This window comes from Heliangelus exortis, chromosome 2, assembly GCF_036169615.1.
Source record: "Heliangelus exortis chromosome 2, bHelExo1.hap1, whole genome shotgun sequence".
NCBI lineage: Eukaryota > Metazoa > Chordata > Aves > Apodiformes > Trochilidae > Heliangelus > Heliangelus exortis.
This window is the reverse complement of record NC_092423.1, coordinates 18,705,798-18,724,929: the sequence shown is the minus strand read 5'-3', so window position 1 is coordinate 18,724,929 and position 19,132 is coordinate 18,705,798. Positions and strand designations below refer to the sequence as shown.

General features: G+C 42.1%; 1 protein-coding gene across 1 annotated transcript in view; it reads right to left on the bottom strand.

The window, feature by feature from the left end:
- PIP4K2A (phosphatidylinositol-5-phosphate 4-kinase type 2 alpha) overlaps nucleotides 1-17,531 on the bottom strand; it is a 107,767-nt gene extending 90,236 nt beyond the window's left edge. Inside the window, exon 1 of the mRNA XM_071735056.1 lies at nucleotides 17,179-17,531. Within this exon, the coding sequence (XP_071591157.1) occupies nucleotides 17,179-17,319 (141 nt within the window). The 5' untranslated portion in view covers nucleotides 17,320-17,531. The remainder of the gene's footprint in view (nucleotides 1-17,178) is intronic.
- Nucleotides 17,532-19,132: the final 1,601 nt, after the last annotated feature.

Sequence of the window (19,132 nt, the reverse complement as noted above, 5' to 3'; positions counted from 1 at the left end):
TTGCATCTAAGAAGCAACTGTCTAACTCACCACCAATACATTTGCATTTTGCAGATGTATACAGTCAGACATAATCAACGTCACCTAAATTTCAGACATGTTTGGTACCTTTTGCAAAGCTGCTACTAACCCTCATGTGTCCAGGCTACTGGAACCATAGGAAAGCAAGGCCTTAGTGACACCTAACACAAATTATATCTAGCATCCAAGTAGGAATTCCAGTAGGAAGTATAACCTGTGGAGATAAAACGAAAGTTCTCAAGCACTTACTGGTGCTATCTACAAGTATACTACAGGCAGATATAAAAATTCTTGTCCAGAAACTTCAGTCAAGTCTTCTGCTCAGACATGACATGGACTAATGCCACTTTTTACAACAGCATTGAACAGAAAATGCTGAAAGGAAAAGGAAATGTTAAAATCAATCACAATAAATGTTTTTATGACATAACATCACAACGAGAGAAGCCTTTTCAGTCACATACCAGGAAAGCTGGGGGGTGTTAGATTTCCCATTAACTTTTGCACATGCATTCAGTCACAATTATCTCTGAAGCCCTTCAGATCATATTTTCCTGATCTAAGGTAAGAGAGAACATCAAGGTTATGGTGTAAAAGAAAAAAAAAAAAAAAAAAAAAAGCGGGTAGATAGCCATGAGTGAAACAACTCTTGCAGAAACAATTATAGAAAGGGAAGCAGAAAAAAGCAAAACAAAAAAACCCCAAACACAACAGTGGTTCAGTAGCATGTTCAGAATACTCCAGAAGTATTTGATGCACATCCTATGTGAAGTCAATTCAATTCAACTCTTCAGAGTCCTCAAGCCCACAGCAAGACCTGCCAGCATTAAAGAAAGAGCTAGAATATTTGCACAAAGGGGATGCATCGCAGCTCATGAATAGCCTAGAATATGGTATTGAAGGCACATTAAGTACATAAGTACTGCCAGATACCAGGTTTGATGTAGGGAAGCCTAACAGCATAAGACAGTGAAAATACTCATTGTCAGAATAACTACTTCCAACTCAAAATCCTTCTGTACAACACAATGCAGCACTGGAGTGTTAATTTTGCTCATCATCATCTGACTTCAGCTCTGTTGGCCAGATCCAGCCTCCTACCCCTCTGGCATTTGATGGTCCTTTTGTTGAGCTCAGCTGGTGGAGAGCAACCCAGGCAGTACCCGCGGTCAGAGCAGCTCCAGCTGCGGGTTTCCAGCCTTTTGCTCACAGCTGAGCTGAATTACACAGTTTGCCACTTGGCAAGTGAGAACAGCTTCACTTCCTCTTCCCCTCTCTGCAAGCTCTTCGATCAGAAAGTAAGCTGATTCAGTCAATGAACCCAACAAAAATAAGAATACAATGCACGCCCAACACACAGACTTTGTCAGATTCATCTCTGGTCTTTTTTAGCAAGCTGAATTGCTGTACTGAATGATCAGACAAATACTAGAGCCAGCATAAACTAAACTGTAGGAACAGGGCCTCTTTTTATTAAAACCACAGAGACAGTTGAGAAGGGCTTCAGAGTTATCAATACCTTATACCACAGTCAGTGCTGCTGATCTGCTCCAATCCGTAGTGATGGGACAGAGTTTAGTAGGAAGGCCACATAAGAGAAAATAAATAGCTTGCTCAGGGGAGAAACCACTTGAATTTAAAGCATGTCTTAGTCAAGTGGCAGAGAAATTATACTTATGTCAGCCTCTGAACAAAGACAAATTAAAATAGTGTATTAGCAGTAGATTAACTGTTTTGGTTGGTTGTTTTGGGTTTTTGTTTTTTTGTTTTTTTGGTTTGTTTTTTCTTTTTTGTTGGGTTGGTTTTTTGTTTGTTTTTTTTTTAATAAGCCAGTTAGCTACTATATGCAGCTGCAGCGCACTGCAGCTACACAGAAAAATCCATGTCCCTTCAAAGAGTACTCTTACCTTTTTTGCCCTTGTAAATATTATATCTGCCTGCTCAAGGCAGCTATAGAGTAATACTGCTGTGAGAGTTTGGATGTGTAACCACTATGATTGAAGTTAAAACTGAAAATAATGAAGCTGAAGGAATAAGAGACACTAAACCCAACAGCTTGGTCCCATTTGGAGGGAGACAGATTCATTGCCCAGCTACTCCCTGCACCCTGCTGGGCAGTTCTGCCTACCCCTTTTGCATTGGCTCTCATACTTGTCACATCCCACCAGATACCAATTACTTAATCTCCTAAAAATATCTCCTCCTCCCTAAAAAAGTTCTTTTCCTGCTGAATTGGTAAGTTAAACAGCTTGGCCAGGGGCATGATACCAAGAGTAGTGAAAAAAGGAAGAAAAGAATAGGACCAACACCAACAATTCCTGCTGCTGAAAGGAAATAAAAGTGAAGTAACATCTAAAATTGAACCACAAGTTAAAAGTTATCCTTTCCAAGACTCCTACTGGGAATGCATAGTCCCATTCCCTAGAGACATGTAGATGCAAACAAGCCAATATAGCATTACCTATCTGGCAAATTGTTATTCAGGGTAAGCATAAATTGTCCCTCAGGGGAAAGTTTTACTGAAACACAGCCCTAGAGTGGAAAGAGACAGAGCCACAGAAGCACAAGTGATGTACATTCCAAAATAGAAGAGTCTCTAAGCATGGAAAAAAAGGATACAATTTCTTTTCTGTAAAGAAGACTTTCCATAGTGTCACATAATGCCAGGAAGCAGATTAATTGAAAGAAGTACAATAATTTTCCTATTTCCTGACAAAGATGCAGGAGAACAGTTTTCTGAGATTTCTTTACCATTTAGAGAAAAACAGAAAAATCCACAGCATTAAAGGCAGAATACTAAGAAGGATTAAGTCTAATACATCCATTTTTAGGTTCAGCAACAGACTTAGTCTTGGTGTGTCTCCCACTGTGACAAACAAGCATTTCCAAGATCCCCAAAAGCTATCATGGATGTGGACTATCTGCATTACAAAATGGGGGTTTTTTTTGTTTGTTTGGGTGTGTTTATTTGTTTTGGTTTTGGGGGGGGGAGGTTTTTTTTTGTTTTTTTGTTTTTTCACAAAATTTTATACAGACTTTACACCTCATTTCCTTGGCACTTGAGCTGACTAACATTTGCTGCAAATACATCAGAAAAAGTGAAGACACTGGTATTTAAACTGGCAATGGAGTAATCAAATTTTACTGCTTTTTTCATGGCATAGAAAGTGCAATATTAAGTGTTAAGAGGGGTGGAGCTAATTAGAGGAAACCCAATTAGACAATTCGATGTCTGTTGCTAGAGGACAACAAGCTCAAGAATAAACTGTTTTATTAAATGCAAGTCCAAAGCAATTTCAGTTTTTCTTCTATTGCTCTGCCTCTTGATCACCAGAGTTGACCCTTTTCAAGTTTCAAAGTCACTGCACAGGAAGAGAAACAAATACAAGTTAGAAGAGGATTTGGTTCACATCTGGCTTAGGCCAAGACTCAGCCTTTCCTCTGCAGCAAGAAACCCCACAGCTCAAATTCCATATTTGCTTCCTGCTCAGTAGCTGGTGGTCCTACCAATGCTTAAAGAGGTCATGAGGAAAATGAACTCATTTTGCTAATTAAACAAGAACAACTCCTGTCCCATCCTTGTCCTCCCTCTGCTGTTCCCTCTCCACCTCCAGCCAGGTTTGGCTTTGCACAGGACACAGCTGATCCTGGTGACAACACAGACACACTGGCACTGCTGGCAGAACACAAGGTTTTAGGCAGGACCTCCCCACTGCACTGCCATTCCATCACATTTGCCCACTCTTGCTTGGCCAGAAATCAGAGAAACAACTGTATGCCAAAACATGTAAAACCCCAAGTGAAATTCTTCTCTGATCTAGGATACACCCTCTTCCCCTTTCAAACAGAGAGGAAAGATGAAAAGTCAGTTTTACAACTCTGGAAATCTTCAGGAGCAAGGCCATTAGACTGCAGCTTTACTGGCTTCAGGTTAGTTATTTCATGCTTCCTGACCCTAAGTACCCCTTAGAGGGAAAAAAAAACAGTGCTAATAAATAATTGAAAAACTTCATTAGTAATTCACCATGGAAAGTTAACAAGATTAATTAAACACCTTCAGTTTCACAGTGTTGGTGCTAAGTGACAAGGAAAATGCCACTTATGTAAAAGATTATATGCACACTGGAAGTAGTTAATATTTCTAATAAAGCAATGCAGGCATTCTGCAGTCATAGCCTGGCTCAATATGATTAATAAAATTGTTGAGAGTTTCCACTGGCTGATAGCTTAACTCAGCTTTGAAGCAATCTTGCACCTTTTTTTTTTTTTTTTTCATTCAAACTACTGCAGGCAATTATCCTTCCAAAACTTCAGATAAAAACTTTATCATGTTCCAAAACACAATAAGCAACTCTATCTAATCAGTCACCTTGTATACTTTCAAGAGCAGATTTTACTGCCCATAACCTGGGCCAGTGTGAGTCAGAGCAGTGCTCTGGGCTGGATTTGTTTGACTGCATTTCTACCACTCTCTCATTTCATGTGCCTTCCCAAGCAGCTGCAAAACTGGCTGCTCACAGAGGGAGCTGGGAAACCGGTAGCCAGTGCAACAATGAGTCCTGCACTTTCCTCGAATTACTTAAAGCAAATATATGTAAACACACTGGATCTCAAGGCTTTAGAAAACTGTCCACAAAGAGATAGGTTAGTCAGGCAGAAAAATCAACTGTTTTGTCCTGGAAGATACAGTACAAATCAACAATAGCAATGGCTGGACTAGTCTGTTTCTAAAAAATAAATATTAAAAAAAAAAAATCACAAGCTCCCCTCAGTTATGCAGTGGCAGTGCTATGACTCACTGCACACTGTTTATTCTGTGTTCAAGGAGTCTAAAAGCTGAGCATTTTCATTCCTGGTTTGCCAGGCTTGTTAAAAAAAACAACAGTCTCTGAAGCCTCAGTTTGGAAGAGCCATTATGGCAAAATGAACTCAGCATCAAATGGAGCAGGTGGGACTGGACGCTTCTGCCCACCCTACCTCAAGCTTAAGCCATTAGATGCACATGAAGACTTGGCTAATATTGGAAGTTTTGTCTGGCATGGATGTTTTTTAAGAAGTGATTAAGAAATTCAGCACAAATTGTAGAGATTACTGTATGGTACAGCTGCATCAACAACAATACTGTAACAAGGTTTAGCATTCCTCAAGTAACAACACCCAAGAGCTCATTATCATGAACTAAGTACTCTATACAGTTACAGCCCACAGATTTATAGTTAAAATATTGGGCACAACAAGCACATGAGGAGAGGGGGAAAAAAAAATGACCACCCAGACAACTACTATTAGCCCATACCGCATTCTGGTACAGAAAAAATGGAGCACATCAGAATCAGAGAGCAAAGCTTCAGATATACTCTCCAGTATCCGAAAAGCTGAGTTATTTCCATTCCTCAGCAAAGCTGGGTGTCAAGGGAGGTGATGTTCACAGAGCATTTCAAACCCTCTCCCTCCCCCCTTTTTTTTTTTTTTTTTGAGGAACAGCTATTAAGACAGACAACCCAGCTTTCTTTTGGTTTTGCTTATCAAGAGGCTAACAGTCAAACTACAAGTCTGAAGAACAAGCAACTTGAAATATTAGTTATGTATTGATATATGACAAATCTCCTGGCTGATATATTCAGTTCACAGAGGGGTCCCATGGCACAACAAATAAAGCAAGCAGGCTGCTTGAGTTTAAGGTGTTACTTCCCACCAACCTTATTACAAGAATGTCTATGCCCTTGGTCAACTCAGCTACCAAAAGTAACACACATTGCTTTAAACCATCATATTTTCATCCTAAAGAACCACACACTCCCTTAAACTCCAAGTTAATTGTTTTTATACAATTTGTAGCCATGTTTTTGAGCTAAACATTCACTCATAGCAACTGCTACTTAGGTGACTGAATTACTATCTGCCAGCTAGCTGTATTTCTACACCACTCAACTCCCTCCATTCTTAATAAAATTAATTTCTGAAATTTTGTTCAGCAATATGCTTCCACAAGAATAGTACAGTATAGTACAGTATCCTGTGACAAAGCCAAACAATAAGAATGTTTTCCTGCCCCAGTAACTCTTGAGTAGATAGATGAGCATTTTTACATGTAACATAAGGATGGGACAGCAGCACAAGGACATCCTCTAAACTACAAGTCATTACATATGCTTTACTGCAAAAGGGCTAGAAACACGGCTTTTCAGGAAAGAAATTTCTCTGCATCTCAAAGGGCATTTAGAATGGTGTGGACAAGGGGTCAGGCCCATCACTGCATATTAGTTGTCAAGAACAAGCCCATAGACAAGAATCATCATTCACATCCCAATGGAGCCTCTTAGTCTTTCAGGTGATCAACATATCACACAGGAGGAATCACTGCTTTCAAGCTCTTCCTGTAAATTCTAAGGTGCTCAGCCTTTAATTGTGAAGCAAGCCACATTCAACCAGAAAACCTTAGAAAGACACTCATAGAAAAATGAAAAAGTTGATGACTTCAACATGAAAGCCCAGGACATTTTCATGAACAAGATGTGAACATTAAAAAATATCCTACCAAATTACACATTCCAATGAGAAACTTGGAATATACATCTTCTGAAAGATTCAGCAAATACAAAATAATGTGTAAAAAGTAATTAGCTTGAAAAGCAAACTAAAAACACCACTACCAACCTCAGATAATTGCTTTGTGGGGAAAAAGATTCCTGAGAAGTGGTATTGGAACATGTGGTAGAAAAGGAAAAAAAAAATAATCTACCCCACACCAAGCAAGAAAAAGGCATAGAGCACTAGCAAGATTCAAGATACACAGGATTTCAATACTGCTTTGCTTTGATGCACTGCAACAGAACAAGCTGAGAAGGGATGAGGAGTGCAGGATTCTGTGAGCCCAGAGATATCTGAACCCTATTAACATCCCTGAGCCAAAACAGCCCAAAGGACATTGCTCACTGAAATAAAATTACCAGCTCCAATTGCCCACAGCTGTAGGTAGGAAACAGAAAGCAGCATTGTTGAATAAGCTGAAGCACAAAATAACAGCTGGAGAATCTGCTACATCGGGAACTCCCTCCATCCATAGAAATAGGCAAGAGGTTCTGATAACAGTGGCTGCAGGGCTTTTTGCTCCCAAGCAGGTACACGTGTTTGTAAACAAGCACTAAGATTTTTGATTCTGTAAATTAGTTTTACCACTTGTCTTCTGTGGGCTGGGTGAAAGCTTTTCTTGTTTGTCTGGTCCTATCCACTGTGCAAGCACAGAAGAAAGCTGGTTTACATATCACTGACTGCAAATGAAGCATGAGTCGGGCTGAAAACTCAGATCTGACAATTATGCTTAACACCCAAAAGAATAATTATGCCAGAAAATTTCTCTTTAGTCCTCAATACCCTTATTATCACCAGTGAGAGGAAAAAAAAGAGCAGCAAGGACACCCTGGCTTGCCTCAGCCCCGAGATGCTGCACAAAAGAGTGGTGCTGAGCTGCAGCACCTAACCAAGCATCTGACTCTGCTTCCCAGTGAGTCATTTCTGAGCCTCCAACTGCAACTTTGTGGTGACTAAAGAGGAGGATGTTGGGTATGGGCTTTCCAGTGAAGTCAGCTTGTTTCAGACTGCTATTTTTCCCGGAAAGACAACCAGCACTTTTGAATAGCCAGCTGAGACAGAATGGGTTGATAAGTAATTCCACTTCAAGGACTTACTGTAAAAAAAAAAACCCAAACATTTATTTCAAGTAGAAGCCTTTAAATATCACTATTGGATCAAACAGTCTCAGCTATGTACTTCATGAATGAAGAACTAAGTTGCACACCATCTTTAAACCTGGAGTTGTACATTTTTTATATAGGCTGTTTGAGTAAATCTGAAAAAGATCACATTATATTTCTTTCTAGATTGGAAAAGGTAGGAAAAAAACATAGGAATAGTATAGTACATGACAAGTACAAACTCCAGAGAAATAAAATAAACTCAAATAAAGAGGCAAAGATTTTAAAACTTCTACCCTGAATTTTTGTGTTTGTGCCAATGCTCTCTGGACACTGAAGCTATAAGTAACCTTGTCTATCACTAGACCTTTATTAAAAACAAACAAAACAATACACACAAAAAAACCAAACCCAAAACTTCAAAATCTAAACCAGAAAGACATTCTTTACTCAACTGCCTTCTCAATTTTTGTTATTTTGAAATTTTGCTTTCCAGAGCAGGCTCTAGGCTTAAAACACAGAAAATTAGAAAAACTGGAACAGGAAGCTCAGAGATTAGCAACCTTGCTTTTTGTTATGTCAGTCTTTTGATTTTTGCTCAGCTCCACACAACTATAGCAGATTTGCATGCTGTAAATTTTGTACTTCAGAGTATTTCTACCTGAGCTCCTCTAGAAGGTTTTCTGTTACAAACATCCGGAACCCAGCCCACAAAGAGGGCCACACCACACAGTAACCACCAGTAAATACTCTTTACTAAAGACAACTTGCACAGCTGAGAGAAAAACTAAAAAGTATACCAAACTAATAGAAACACAGACAGCAAGTCCAACATCAGAAACAGATGGACCAAAAAATGGTTTTGGTACCTCAGTGATCTAACAAAAGTTTGCAAAGCATCAGGAAATATGATCAAAGCAAACTAAACCCCACAAAACAGCTTTAAGTCTACTTTGCAACAGGACACTCCAGAGATGAAGGGCATTATTTCAGAACCATTCTTTTAATGAGACCTATTGAGGCTTGGCACCACAAGCTAATCAGAGATTGCTCAGCATCAGTTTGGTGTAAGAAAATTGTTAATAAAGCTGTTTTCTTTTGACTGGTCTTAGGCTAACCAAGGTGGTATTTTCCTCACTCCCAATAAACAGTGACTGCTATTGCCACAGGCTTGGCACCCTGCAATAGAACATTTAAGACTGGATTCACAAGAATTGCTATTATTTAGAAGGTCTTGCAAATACTGGCATTTACCTCTAAAAGCAAATTCAAAAATCTCAGGCCCTCAGAAGCCTTCACAACTTCTCTGAAGACAATTACTCTCTACCCAGATGGACAAATTATGTGGTTAAATGGTTCAGCATGTTCCAAAGACCAGGACCGAAAATACGACCAGAAACCGACAGGAACACATTTCCGTGTCCTAGAAAATACACAACTACTTCAAAAGGTTAAAATAACTGAGAAAGGTCTCCACGTTTAAAGTGCAGAATCTACAGTGAGAGCTTTCTACTCAAGTCTTTTTTTACTATGGTCAACAGTGTGGCTCCAGGCTGCCAGTTATGAAATTGAACTGAAGACAGGAGATCACTGGTCAGTCAAAGAGTACACATTAAAGCTATCAGAGGCCCTTCCACTGTCCCAAGCAAACACAAAAGCTCACCTTAAAGTACACATACATCAATCTCTTCCCTCCACTCTCCTTGAAGTGTGCGTGCAGCTTCTCTGGCCTGGGACTAACATTCATGGACATGGCCTGTTGTGGTATTAAACCCCTACCCTATTCACTCTTCTGCATTGATTTTGCCTCCAATGCATCTCCCCAAATGAACTTAACACAGGATCAGATCAGTGCCAGAGAGCAACAACAAGTCCAGCAGCCCCAGTTTTACAAATACCAAAGCAAGCTAATGGCTGTGGTTTAATTCACCTTATGCCAAGTAACCATCCTAACCTTATGGTAGCTTAAGCTGGCATTTTCTTACAGAGCAGTTGTTTTGCCCCATTTTTTCTGTTCCTGCACCAATTCCGCATTCTTTGTGCTGGCACATTGTGAGCGTGGCAGGACAATGAACTCCAGTGAATTACAGTCCATCTGAAAATTCCTCAAAATGTTTTATGTTTGCTGGATTATTGCTTTGGAGCTCAGTAATTACTGATCAGGAAAACAAATAGGGCTGAACTTGTTAACCAGGAAGACTGGAATGGCAGAGCCCCAATTGATAAAATGAAACACAAGAGCACCAGAGCTGTGAGAGATGAGACAGCATATGACTGAGACATCAAGAGGGAGACTGGGAAAAGTGAAAGATTAAATGAGTTAGCTCAAGCAGCTGCAAGGTAGTTCTGGAAGTCTCAGCCTCACCAAGGAGATCCACAGGCCTTCCAATAATGCCACATAAGGGAATGAGATTTTTTTCATTTTTTTCTTACAATCAAAAGGGATCATGCATATACTCACAGCTGTGTTAAGAATATTAAGGTTGCCTTGGGAACTTACCATGCACACAAAAGAGTTGGATTAGACTAATTACCTTGCCTCAGTACACAAGGTAGCTGTTCACAAAGTCTGATGAAAAATAAGTACTCTAAAAGGTGTACGGCCATTAAGTATTTCTACTGCAAACTATTCAACCCCTCTCTTTGAAGATAAAGCTAATGTTTTCTTTTCAGTTTGTGACATCCATCACTACAGCATTCAGCTACTTCAAACAATTTCCACAACACCCTTATTAAGCAATCTATCAACACAAAACTAATGAAGTTATTATAGAACAGCTCAGACCCTATAAGGAAGGATCATAAGACAGATGTTCACATAACAAGCCACATACAAGAAGTTACCATCTCAACAATTCAAAGCTAACCCATTTCACCACATATTAGGATGCAGACTGTGAAAACTAACAAGGTTTGTCATTGCCAACCCATAAGCAAAGCAGCAATTTCTTAGACTGCTTCAGCTGGTTTGCCAAGTGCAAACATGTCCCTTACCAACAGTGAAAATGAGGAAGAGAAATTAGGACTTCTGTTAGACTGCTAAATAGTAAGCATCAAATACAAAAAGTGGTAAAAAAACATGCAAAGTGTCCTTGGGAGTACAACTAAAATAATGATTTCATACTGAAGTCAGGACTCAAAAGTCAGGAAAACATGAAGATGAACACGTACTTCTTTCAAGCCTTTAAAACTTTGTAGTTCAACAACAAATAAGACTAACCTTTCAACAAGTCAAGATATCTGTAAGCCAACATGACTACAACTGTAATTGAGCACACAGCTCTAGCCAAATTACACTAAAGATGTGTAAATAATAGGTAGTTTCACCTTCCTCAAAAGCTGTCATGAAGGAGCAGAGTGTACAGCTAGCCCATGGAACCATATGGCACATGATGTTTTCAAGGAAAAGCAGAAAAAAAAGCAGTGTACAGCAGAAATTGCATGACGGGGTGAGTCAGTTATATTAAATAAATTTTGTCACCCTGAAACTACAGGAGGAAAATAAACATCTTCCAGGCTCTGGCCAATAAGCATAATACAAGTGTCTGCTTTAATGAGCAAGGAATTCAAAAATAATCCCCTCAGAGACTCTTTCTTAAGGCATCTGGTGCAGGATACTCAAATAAGATGACTAAGTTGAGTCATCAAAACAAATTTGTGCCACCTGTTTGCCTTGCTGAATATCGTCCAGCCCTCCCTGCTATGGTCAATGAAATTCAGTTTCAAAAACCTACAGACAAAACAAATCCCCTAACCTTTGCTGCACCTTATTCTGCAGAGTGGAAGAAATTACAGAAAGCAGCTTTGAAACTGCTGTCAGAGCTTTTCTCATAGCTCTTCCCATCTCATCCCTAGAAGCTATTGTACGTGTCCCTTTCAGAAGTTCAGAGAAGGAAATGAAATATCACTCACATTGGTATTTCATGAAGTGATGTTTACTACCTTTAACTGAACCATAATAAGTAATTTGTATTTTTACTAGTCCATCTACTCAGTTGCAAAAGCAGTATCAAATTCATTTCTGCAGTACGGAGCTTGACACTCAGAAAAGAAGCAAATTTTCAATAAATAGCTCTTCCTGTTCTACTTCCTTCTATATATAAATATCTGGGCTGAGTGCCCAGATGACTTCATTTTAAAATAGTTTTAATTGCTTTATTATCTGCTCTGCTGTAATCAATGCTTTTTAATACATTGTTTCTTCCTGCTTCTTAGAAAGAGCCTTCTCCCCTGTAGTCTACCATCACCACCACTAGACAATTACTAAGGTTTGTTATTTTTTTCCAAGCTCAGTGTTACAAATCTCGAGTTAACAACCGAGATCAGTAACTTTAGTTTTACTTTGTCTCATTTTTAAAAGCCACTTAAAGCACACATGCAGTATTTATGGACGGCATTAAATACAAACACAAGCAACACAGCGGAACAGGTAACCGCTGAGTAGCCCTCTTTGTCCCAAGAGCTCCCAAAAAAGCTTCTGTGCTGACAGCCAACCAATGCCCCGAGTCAACATATCATCATTTAAGAGTATGTTGACACATGGACCCAGAAGCTCCCAATTCCTGTAAGGTATGAAGATGTATTATTGCTTGTTGTAAGTGATGAGGGTTTGTTTTTGTGGACCAACACCACCACCCCCAAAGAAACTGATCATAAGCATAAGTCAGCAGGGTTTATTCCAGAGAGCATAACCTAACTTTTAATTATTTTAGGCTTCATCTTCAGAAAGATCTAATCAATAAGCACCTTTTCCTTGATACAAAGTGTTTCAAAATACAAAGTATTGACCTACCTAGCCTCTTTCCCAAGAACTAAGACATTTGAGTTACTCCATAAACAGAAAGGGCACACACTTGCCTAACAAGCTCTCCAGTGCCATGTTCAAACATAAGGACAGGTATGAATAAGTGAGCTATTTGTATATTTGTCTGGATAAAAGTATGTAGCAGGAAGGACAGGTATACTAGGTAAGAAAAAAAACCCAAAACAAACAACTGAGAACTGACAAGAACACAGACATATTACAGCTTTCTGCAGAGCTACAGAAGCTTTCCTAACACGATCAAATATATCCTAGCATGTATGAGGGAGAAAGATGTGTTCACTTGTTATGTTTTTTTTCCCCCTCCTTACTTCTAACCACAACAGTGAATGAATCCAGGGGTTGCCCTGGCCAGTAGAAGAGGCTCAGGGCTCTCACTCTCATTATTTTGACCTGGTGGTGTTCCAGTTTCGTTAAAAAGACCAAGCCAGATTAAAGCTGAGTGTGCAACAGCAGCATCAGGCTCACAGTGCTGCATGGGAGCAAGTGAAGGAGGTCATAGAGTTTATTATCTGTTGAATTTTTCAGCCACGGACCACATGCCCTTTGTGAAATATGCTGGAGGGGAAAAAAAAGTCGTTTGATTCATGTATTCTTATTGTTCCACTTGCTTATTAGGCAGCAAGTGCCACTGAAAAGTCAGGCACTGCTAAATTTTTAGATCAGCTTGTAATCATCCAAGAAACAGATGGCGATTACGGATTCCAGAGGCTGGGGAGGGGAGGGTGGTGGTGTTTGGTTTTGGTTGCAGGTTGTTTTGTTGTTTGTTTGGGGGGTTTTTTTGTTTGTTTTTGTTTGTTTTAAAATTGTACAGTATGCTCAGTAACTTCATTAGGCATTCATTCTCCTAAATATATTTAATTTAATGGTTGACACAGCAGGTGAGGCCTCCAATAGTCCATTCTTTCACTCAAAATTAGTTACAAAAATAATCAATTTTCTTCCATCTTTGAGGGCGATATTTTACCGACCACCTAAGCCGAGTTCCCTACAAATTCCCAGCTTTCCTAACAAGCTTCCAATAGAAGTAGAGAACCAACCCTAGTGACAGCAGATTCATCATCCTTGTGCCTGGGACAATCATCATAGGCTGCAAAAAACACAGAATGCCTGTCTTTCTTTTTTGGCACACAAAACAAGGAGGGAGAGTTACTTCCAAAAGCATTAGGCAAAAAGTTACATGCCATCTTCCCACAGTTACTGGAAATTCAGCAGCAGTAACTACATGGAGGTAAGAAGTAGGATGTTATGTACCTCGAGTTGTAAATGAAGTATTATTCAAAGTGTGTTAACTACCTAAAAATATAGCTTTAAGTCATACTAACAACAGTTTAAGTATTTGCTTCAGTAGCACAGGATAAAAGAGATAAAATCAATACGTAATGATGCAGATGCCTGCAAGATCCAAATGCACCTACAATTAGTCTTCACTGCAAAGCATTGGTATTATAATCTCATCTGCAGAATGGGACACAGTTGCTTTCCCTTTCACTTAGAAATTTTCATTCAACAGCTTAGTTCAACATAGAGAAACAAATTTAAATCTCTGAGCGTGAGCACATATTTTCTTTCTGGGTATATGTTTACATGTTTTTCCCTCACATGACCTTCTAAGTTATTACTGAATTTGACTGCACTACCAAATAGGATTTTGAATTTTAAGTACCTCTCTGCTTTCACCTAAGCAACAACCAAGATCAGCAAATCAACTTGCTTACAGCTTCTTGGATGGGGGAGGAAGGGGGGAGGGGGGGAAGAGAATTTATAAGAACCTTGGGCTACAGACACCTCCCTCCCATTAAGATTTCACACCTTTGCTGTAAGCCTTCTGCTTGATGACACCAGTGCCTGAGATCTCCCTTTCTAGAGTCATGTTTCATCCTCAGGCATAGAGTTGAAAGAACAGTTCTTCTAACTTCTTTACATGGAGCTTCTTCACCCGTTCAATTTAAAAAAGCAAAACCAAAAAGCAAACAAAACAAACAAAAAAACCCAAACAAAAAGCAAAAAAAAAAACAACAAACAAATAAAAAATAAACAACAAGAAAAGCAGAAAATCCTCCAAAGCTCAACTATTAAACATAGTAGTATTTTGGCCCTGTGCTAAAAGTTAAAAAGCCTGCAGAAAAATCTGCTATTCTCTTATCTTCACTAACTGCTTTCTTACAGTACACATTGCATCCTGTCAGAAATGCGGAAACTGCATCTCAGCTTCACTGTTTCAATACATTCTTATGCCCCAAGCCTGTAAGCTTCAGTGATTGCTAATATCTCATTAATTGATATGAGCCACACTGGAAGTAGCCTTAAGTAAAATTTTTCAAATGACTACTATAGTCTAAGTTTATTTAATTACTATCATAATGAACTATAATCTATGCTCATTTCCTAGTCTTTTCCTTATGGATTTCTGTTTATTCTGATGAGAAATTTAAGGATCTTTTACTCCTGCTCTTAATGAATCCACAGACATAATTTGTATTTCTCCCATGAGAAACTCTCATTTGTGATAACTGAGTCCAGCCACACTGAACACACTTTCATTTGCTGGACAGTGCCACATCAAGACTTACAAACTGACAGGGTGAGCATCTAACAGAGGAGCCTGCAACACTTCAGTGCAGTGTTCTTAGCCAAGAGATGTTTTAGATTCAGACACAACAAATTAACTTATATTATGCTCCCTCATTCAGAGGGATTTTGGTTTCATGGAAGCCAGAAGTATTATTCATTACCATATCCTGCAGCTGGGTAAATAAATGAAAGAGTATCTCCAAGATACTCATGCCTACAACCATCATCTTTGTTTGAAGCTGCATTTCTCAGACCCTGTTGTATTGGCGAGTTTGCTCTTTGAGCCCCTCCTTATGAAAGGATCTTACTTTACAATTTTAAATTGTATGGGCATGAACCAGTATGCTTCTTTATTACATTTTCTAACAAGAACAGCTACGTATGCTACAGTACGTGGCCGCAGGAGTTATGCATGGTGTTGTGCTTGTCACTATTGACTTATTGCTTGTACTGGAGAGGTCTTTCCTCTGAAAGTATGAACACATGCAGTAAGGAGCTGTGGCAACAGGAAGACCTCAGTTCTTGTGAGAGATCTCCCAATCTCCCCAGAGAGAGACTCCTGACAGCTAGCACACTGCCGTTGAGTAGAACTCTCACCCTGTAATTATCAGCTTGCTTGCTTTCATTGAAGAGGCCTGCTTGGGAATTTTTCTATAAGTAATGCTAGCCACTAAAGAAGGAGTCAAAGAAACTCATATCGTAAAGACTAACCCTGGCAAACAGCGTATCACGCACTTCCATGGTTAGAGATCTTTTTGCTTTGTAGATAAATATCTGGTTTCTTATCAGTTCAGGGCATAGGATTTCTCTGCTTACAACCGACCTACAGAAAACTTGAAATCCTTTGTCACCATTTCCTAAGGACTCAGAGGGCTATCTGTCTTAAGCAGACTATTTAACCTCACTAGAGCTTCCCCTCTGTCACCTATTCCTTATTGGTACATAGAGTTAAAGCATTTCCCCCTAGACCATCACTTCAGGAACTGTGCTGTTTCACACAGATCTAACAGCACTTGTCTTGATGCTCAGACTCCAGGCTTGGGGCAAGAATTACACAAACTTATACAAGGAAAAAAACTCACAGGATTTGGATGTATAGGAAACAAAAGGAATACTGAGCTAACACTTCAGACTGCTCTGCCTGTTTCATGACCTTGTTGCAAAATTTGTAGTCTAACCTCAAACTGCACACTGACAGTTATTGTTAGGTTTCCTGCAGCAACAAGAAACAACAATGTAAACCAAACATTTGGATGTACAGATTTTGCTCCACCAAAAGAGGGGGAAGTTTTTGTCTTAACTGCTCCAATGCCCGATTTTAGTTGATCTTTGGGCTCTACACTTTTAACCTGCCCATGTCAGCTATTTAAAGATGTAAAGCTGCGACTTGAGCCTCATAATGCCCAAACCATGTGACATCTTTACCAGGCTCCTAATTTCAACGCTTACCAGCACCAGTCCAACGTTACTGCACCCGGTACAGGGACTCTTTTGAAGGCAGAGCAGCCCATCATCCGCAGGGTGATATAGCACTCCGCAAATGTTGCAATTCTGCTGCTTTACCACATCAACACCGGCCCTCCTCCCCTCCCCCAAGCGCACAAAACCGTCAAGAAACACTTGCTTAAGCAAACTGCACGGAAGACGGCAAAAACTTCGCTAGTTAAACGCTAATAGCCGGGGTTTGGGTTTTTTCACCGCAGTACATTTATGCAACGCCCGCCCGCGGGTGGCGGCTCCGGCGGCAGTCCCGTCCCCTCACCGGCACCCCCCTGCCTCTGCTGCCCGAGCGGAGCCGCGGGTCGATGGGACGCGGCGGGCACCCGGCGGCAGCCCCGCATCGCCCCGCAGCCTCTCCCGGCGCCCCCCGCCCGCACCCATCGCGCTCGGGGAGGCGCTCCCGGGCCCCCGCCGGGGCGGAGGGCGACAACCGGCAGGCGGTTCCCGGCGGCGCGTGCCTCCCCGGTGCCGCCCGCTCCCCCTCCTTCTTTCCTCGCAGCCCGCGGGGGGCGATGCCCCGGTAGGGAGGGCGGGCGGACGGCCAGCGGGTTGAGCCGCTGCGCTTACCGAGTGGTTGACCCCCCACATGAGGACGCTGAGCAGCGGGTCGCTGGCCCGGAACAACTTCACTTTTTGCGCCACGAAGTGCTTTTTCTTGGTCTTGGTTTTACTCGCCATGACGGGCACGATGCTGCTGGGGGCCGCCATGGCGCTGCCGACGGCGGAGGGGAAGCGGCGGGAGGACGGCAGAGAAAAGAGGGGGCGAGTCGGCGCCGCGGCCCCGGAGGCGTGCGGGCGAGGGGGCGGGCAGCGGCGGCAGCAGCGAGCTGGCAGCCGCGGGATGCCGCGCGCATCCCGGCCTGGCCGCCGGTGCCGCGCGCTGAAATGGCTCTGCTCGCGCACCGCGGCCCCGCCCCCGCCAGCCCCCCCGCCCCCCCCCCTCGTCCTCCTCCTCCCGCCGCGGGGGAGCCGCCGCCCGCCACGCACCACGCCGCGCCCCGCCCCGCCCCCCCGCCCGGCGCGGGAACGCCGCGGAGTTTCGGTTCCTGCCGTCCCACTGCGCATGCCCAGCACTGCCGCCACGGCCCCGCCTCGGGCTCGCGCCTGCGCCGCCAGCGCTGCGGGGGAGCGGGGCGGTCACAGCGGTCCCGGGGGTTCGGAAGGGAGAGAAGGGAGGAGGGGGCGAGGCGGCGAGGAAGGGGTTGACCCCACTGAGGCGTGAGGGGACTTTGGAAGGGAACCCCGGAAAGGCTCCCGGGGTTCTCGTCCCCTCCCCACTTCCCCGTTGCCCACCCACGCACTCATCTCCGAGTCTCTGGGGAGATGAAACCTCTGGAAGTGAGAAGGATTCCCTAGGGCAGGGCTTGGCCATCTGCCCCTGACCTCGCACCGCTCTGTGAGCAGGGCGATTCGCCTCAGCTGGCAGACAGCAAACACAAAACTCAGGTCTCCTACAGAAGTATTGCACCTCCGTAAACTGCACTCCCCAGCTCATACTGACAGCAAAATAATAGAAAATGTTTCTTAGCTGCCTCTGTGGCCACAGAGGATGTGGTCAGTGATAGATGACATCCTGCAAAGGCACGTCTGCCCCACTCAGAAAATTGTACACAGCGAACACTTTGCCACGGTGTAATGAGGAACCCTAATGATAACAGCAGTCACTGTTCAGGGTCAATACACACAGATAGCACAAACCATACATCTTCTGTGCATCTACAGTAAGTCATTTATCATCTTCTGTATCATAGAAACTGACCTGCCTGCTGTAGGTCTTGCTTTGTTCCTCAACTGATCATTCAGCAAGGTGATCAGATCCTTAGGGAAAAGCGTGGGCAGGGCTGCTCCATGAAGGTGGACAAACCAGAAGCCAAGGGTCACCCCAGCCTGAGCCCCAGCAATGGGGTCCAGTCCCACAGGCTGCATGCATTCCCTGCATTCCCTGCATTCCCTGTCCCAGGGTAGCTGAGGTGTGAACCAGGTCCATCTAGGAAGGCACAACATAGACACAGGGTCCATCCAGGAGACAGGGCCAGAAACAGGACAGCAGGCAAGCTACCTACCAGAACACACTGCTGAAGTCAGGTACACCTACAACAGAGCTCAGGCAAAGACCTAAACCTAGCCCTCTCTGAGCTTAAATGGAGGTCCTGGGCAGAGGGTTCTCCCAGGTGAGGCTGTTCAAGGTAACTGAGGTCAATAGCTGAGCTCAGAGCCCTGACACAGACTTACACAGCTTGTCCCACCAAACACAGTTGGTTAAGTGTCTCATTCTCTCCATTTCTGTTTTACCATTGTTATCTCAATTGCAAAGTTATCTACCATGCTGGAACCCAAGCCAGTATTGTTTATCTCCATCCTGCATAGAAACAGTTACTGGGATTTATTATCTGGTCCCTTTTCTATACCTTAGAGAGAGTAGCAGACCACAGAGATTTTATATATATATATATTATATATATAAATGCATATATATGTATAATATATATATATAAAATATATATATATTTAAGCAAGGAGT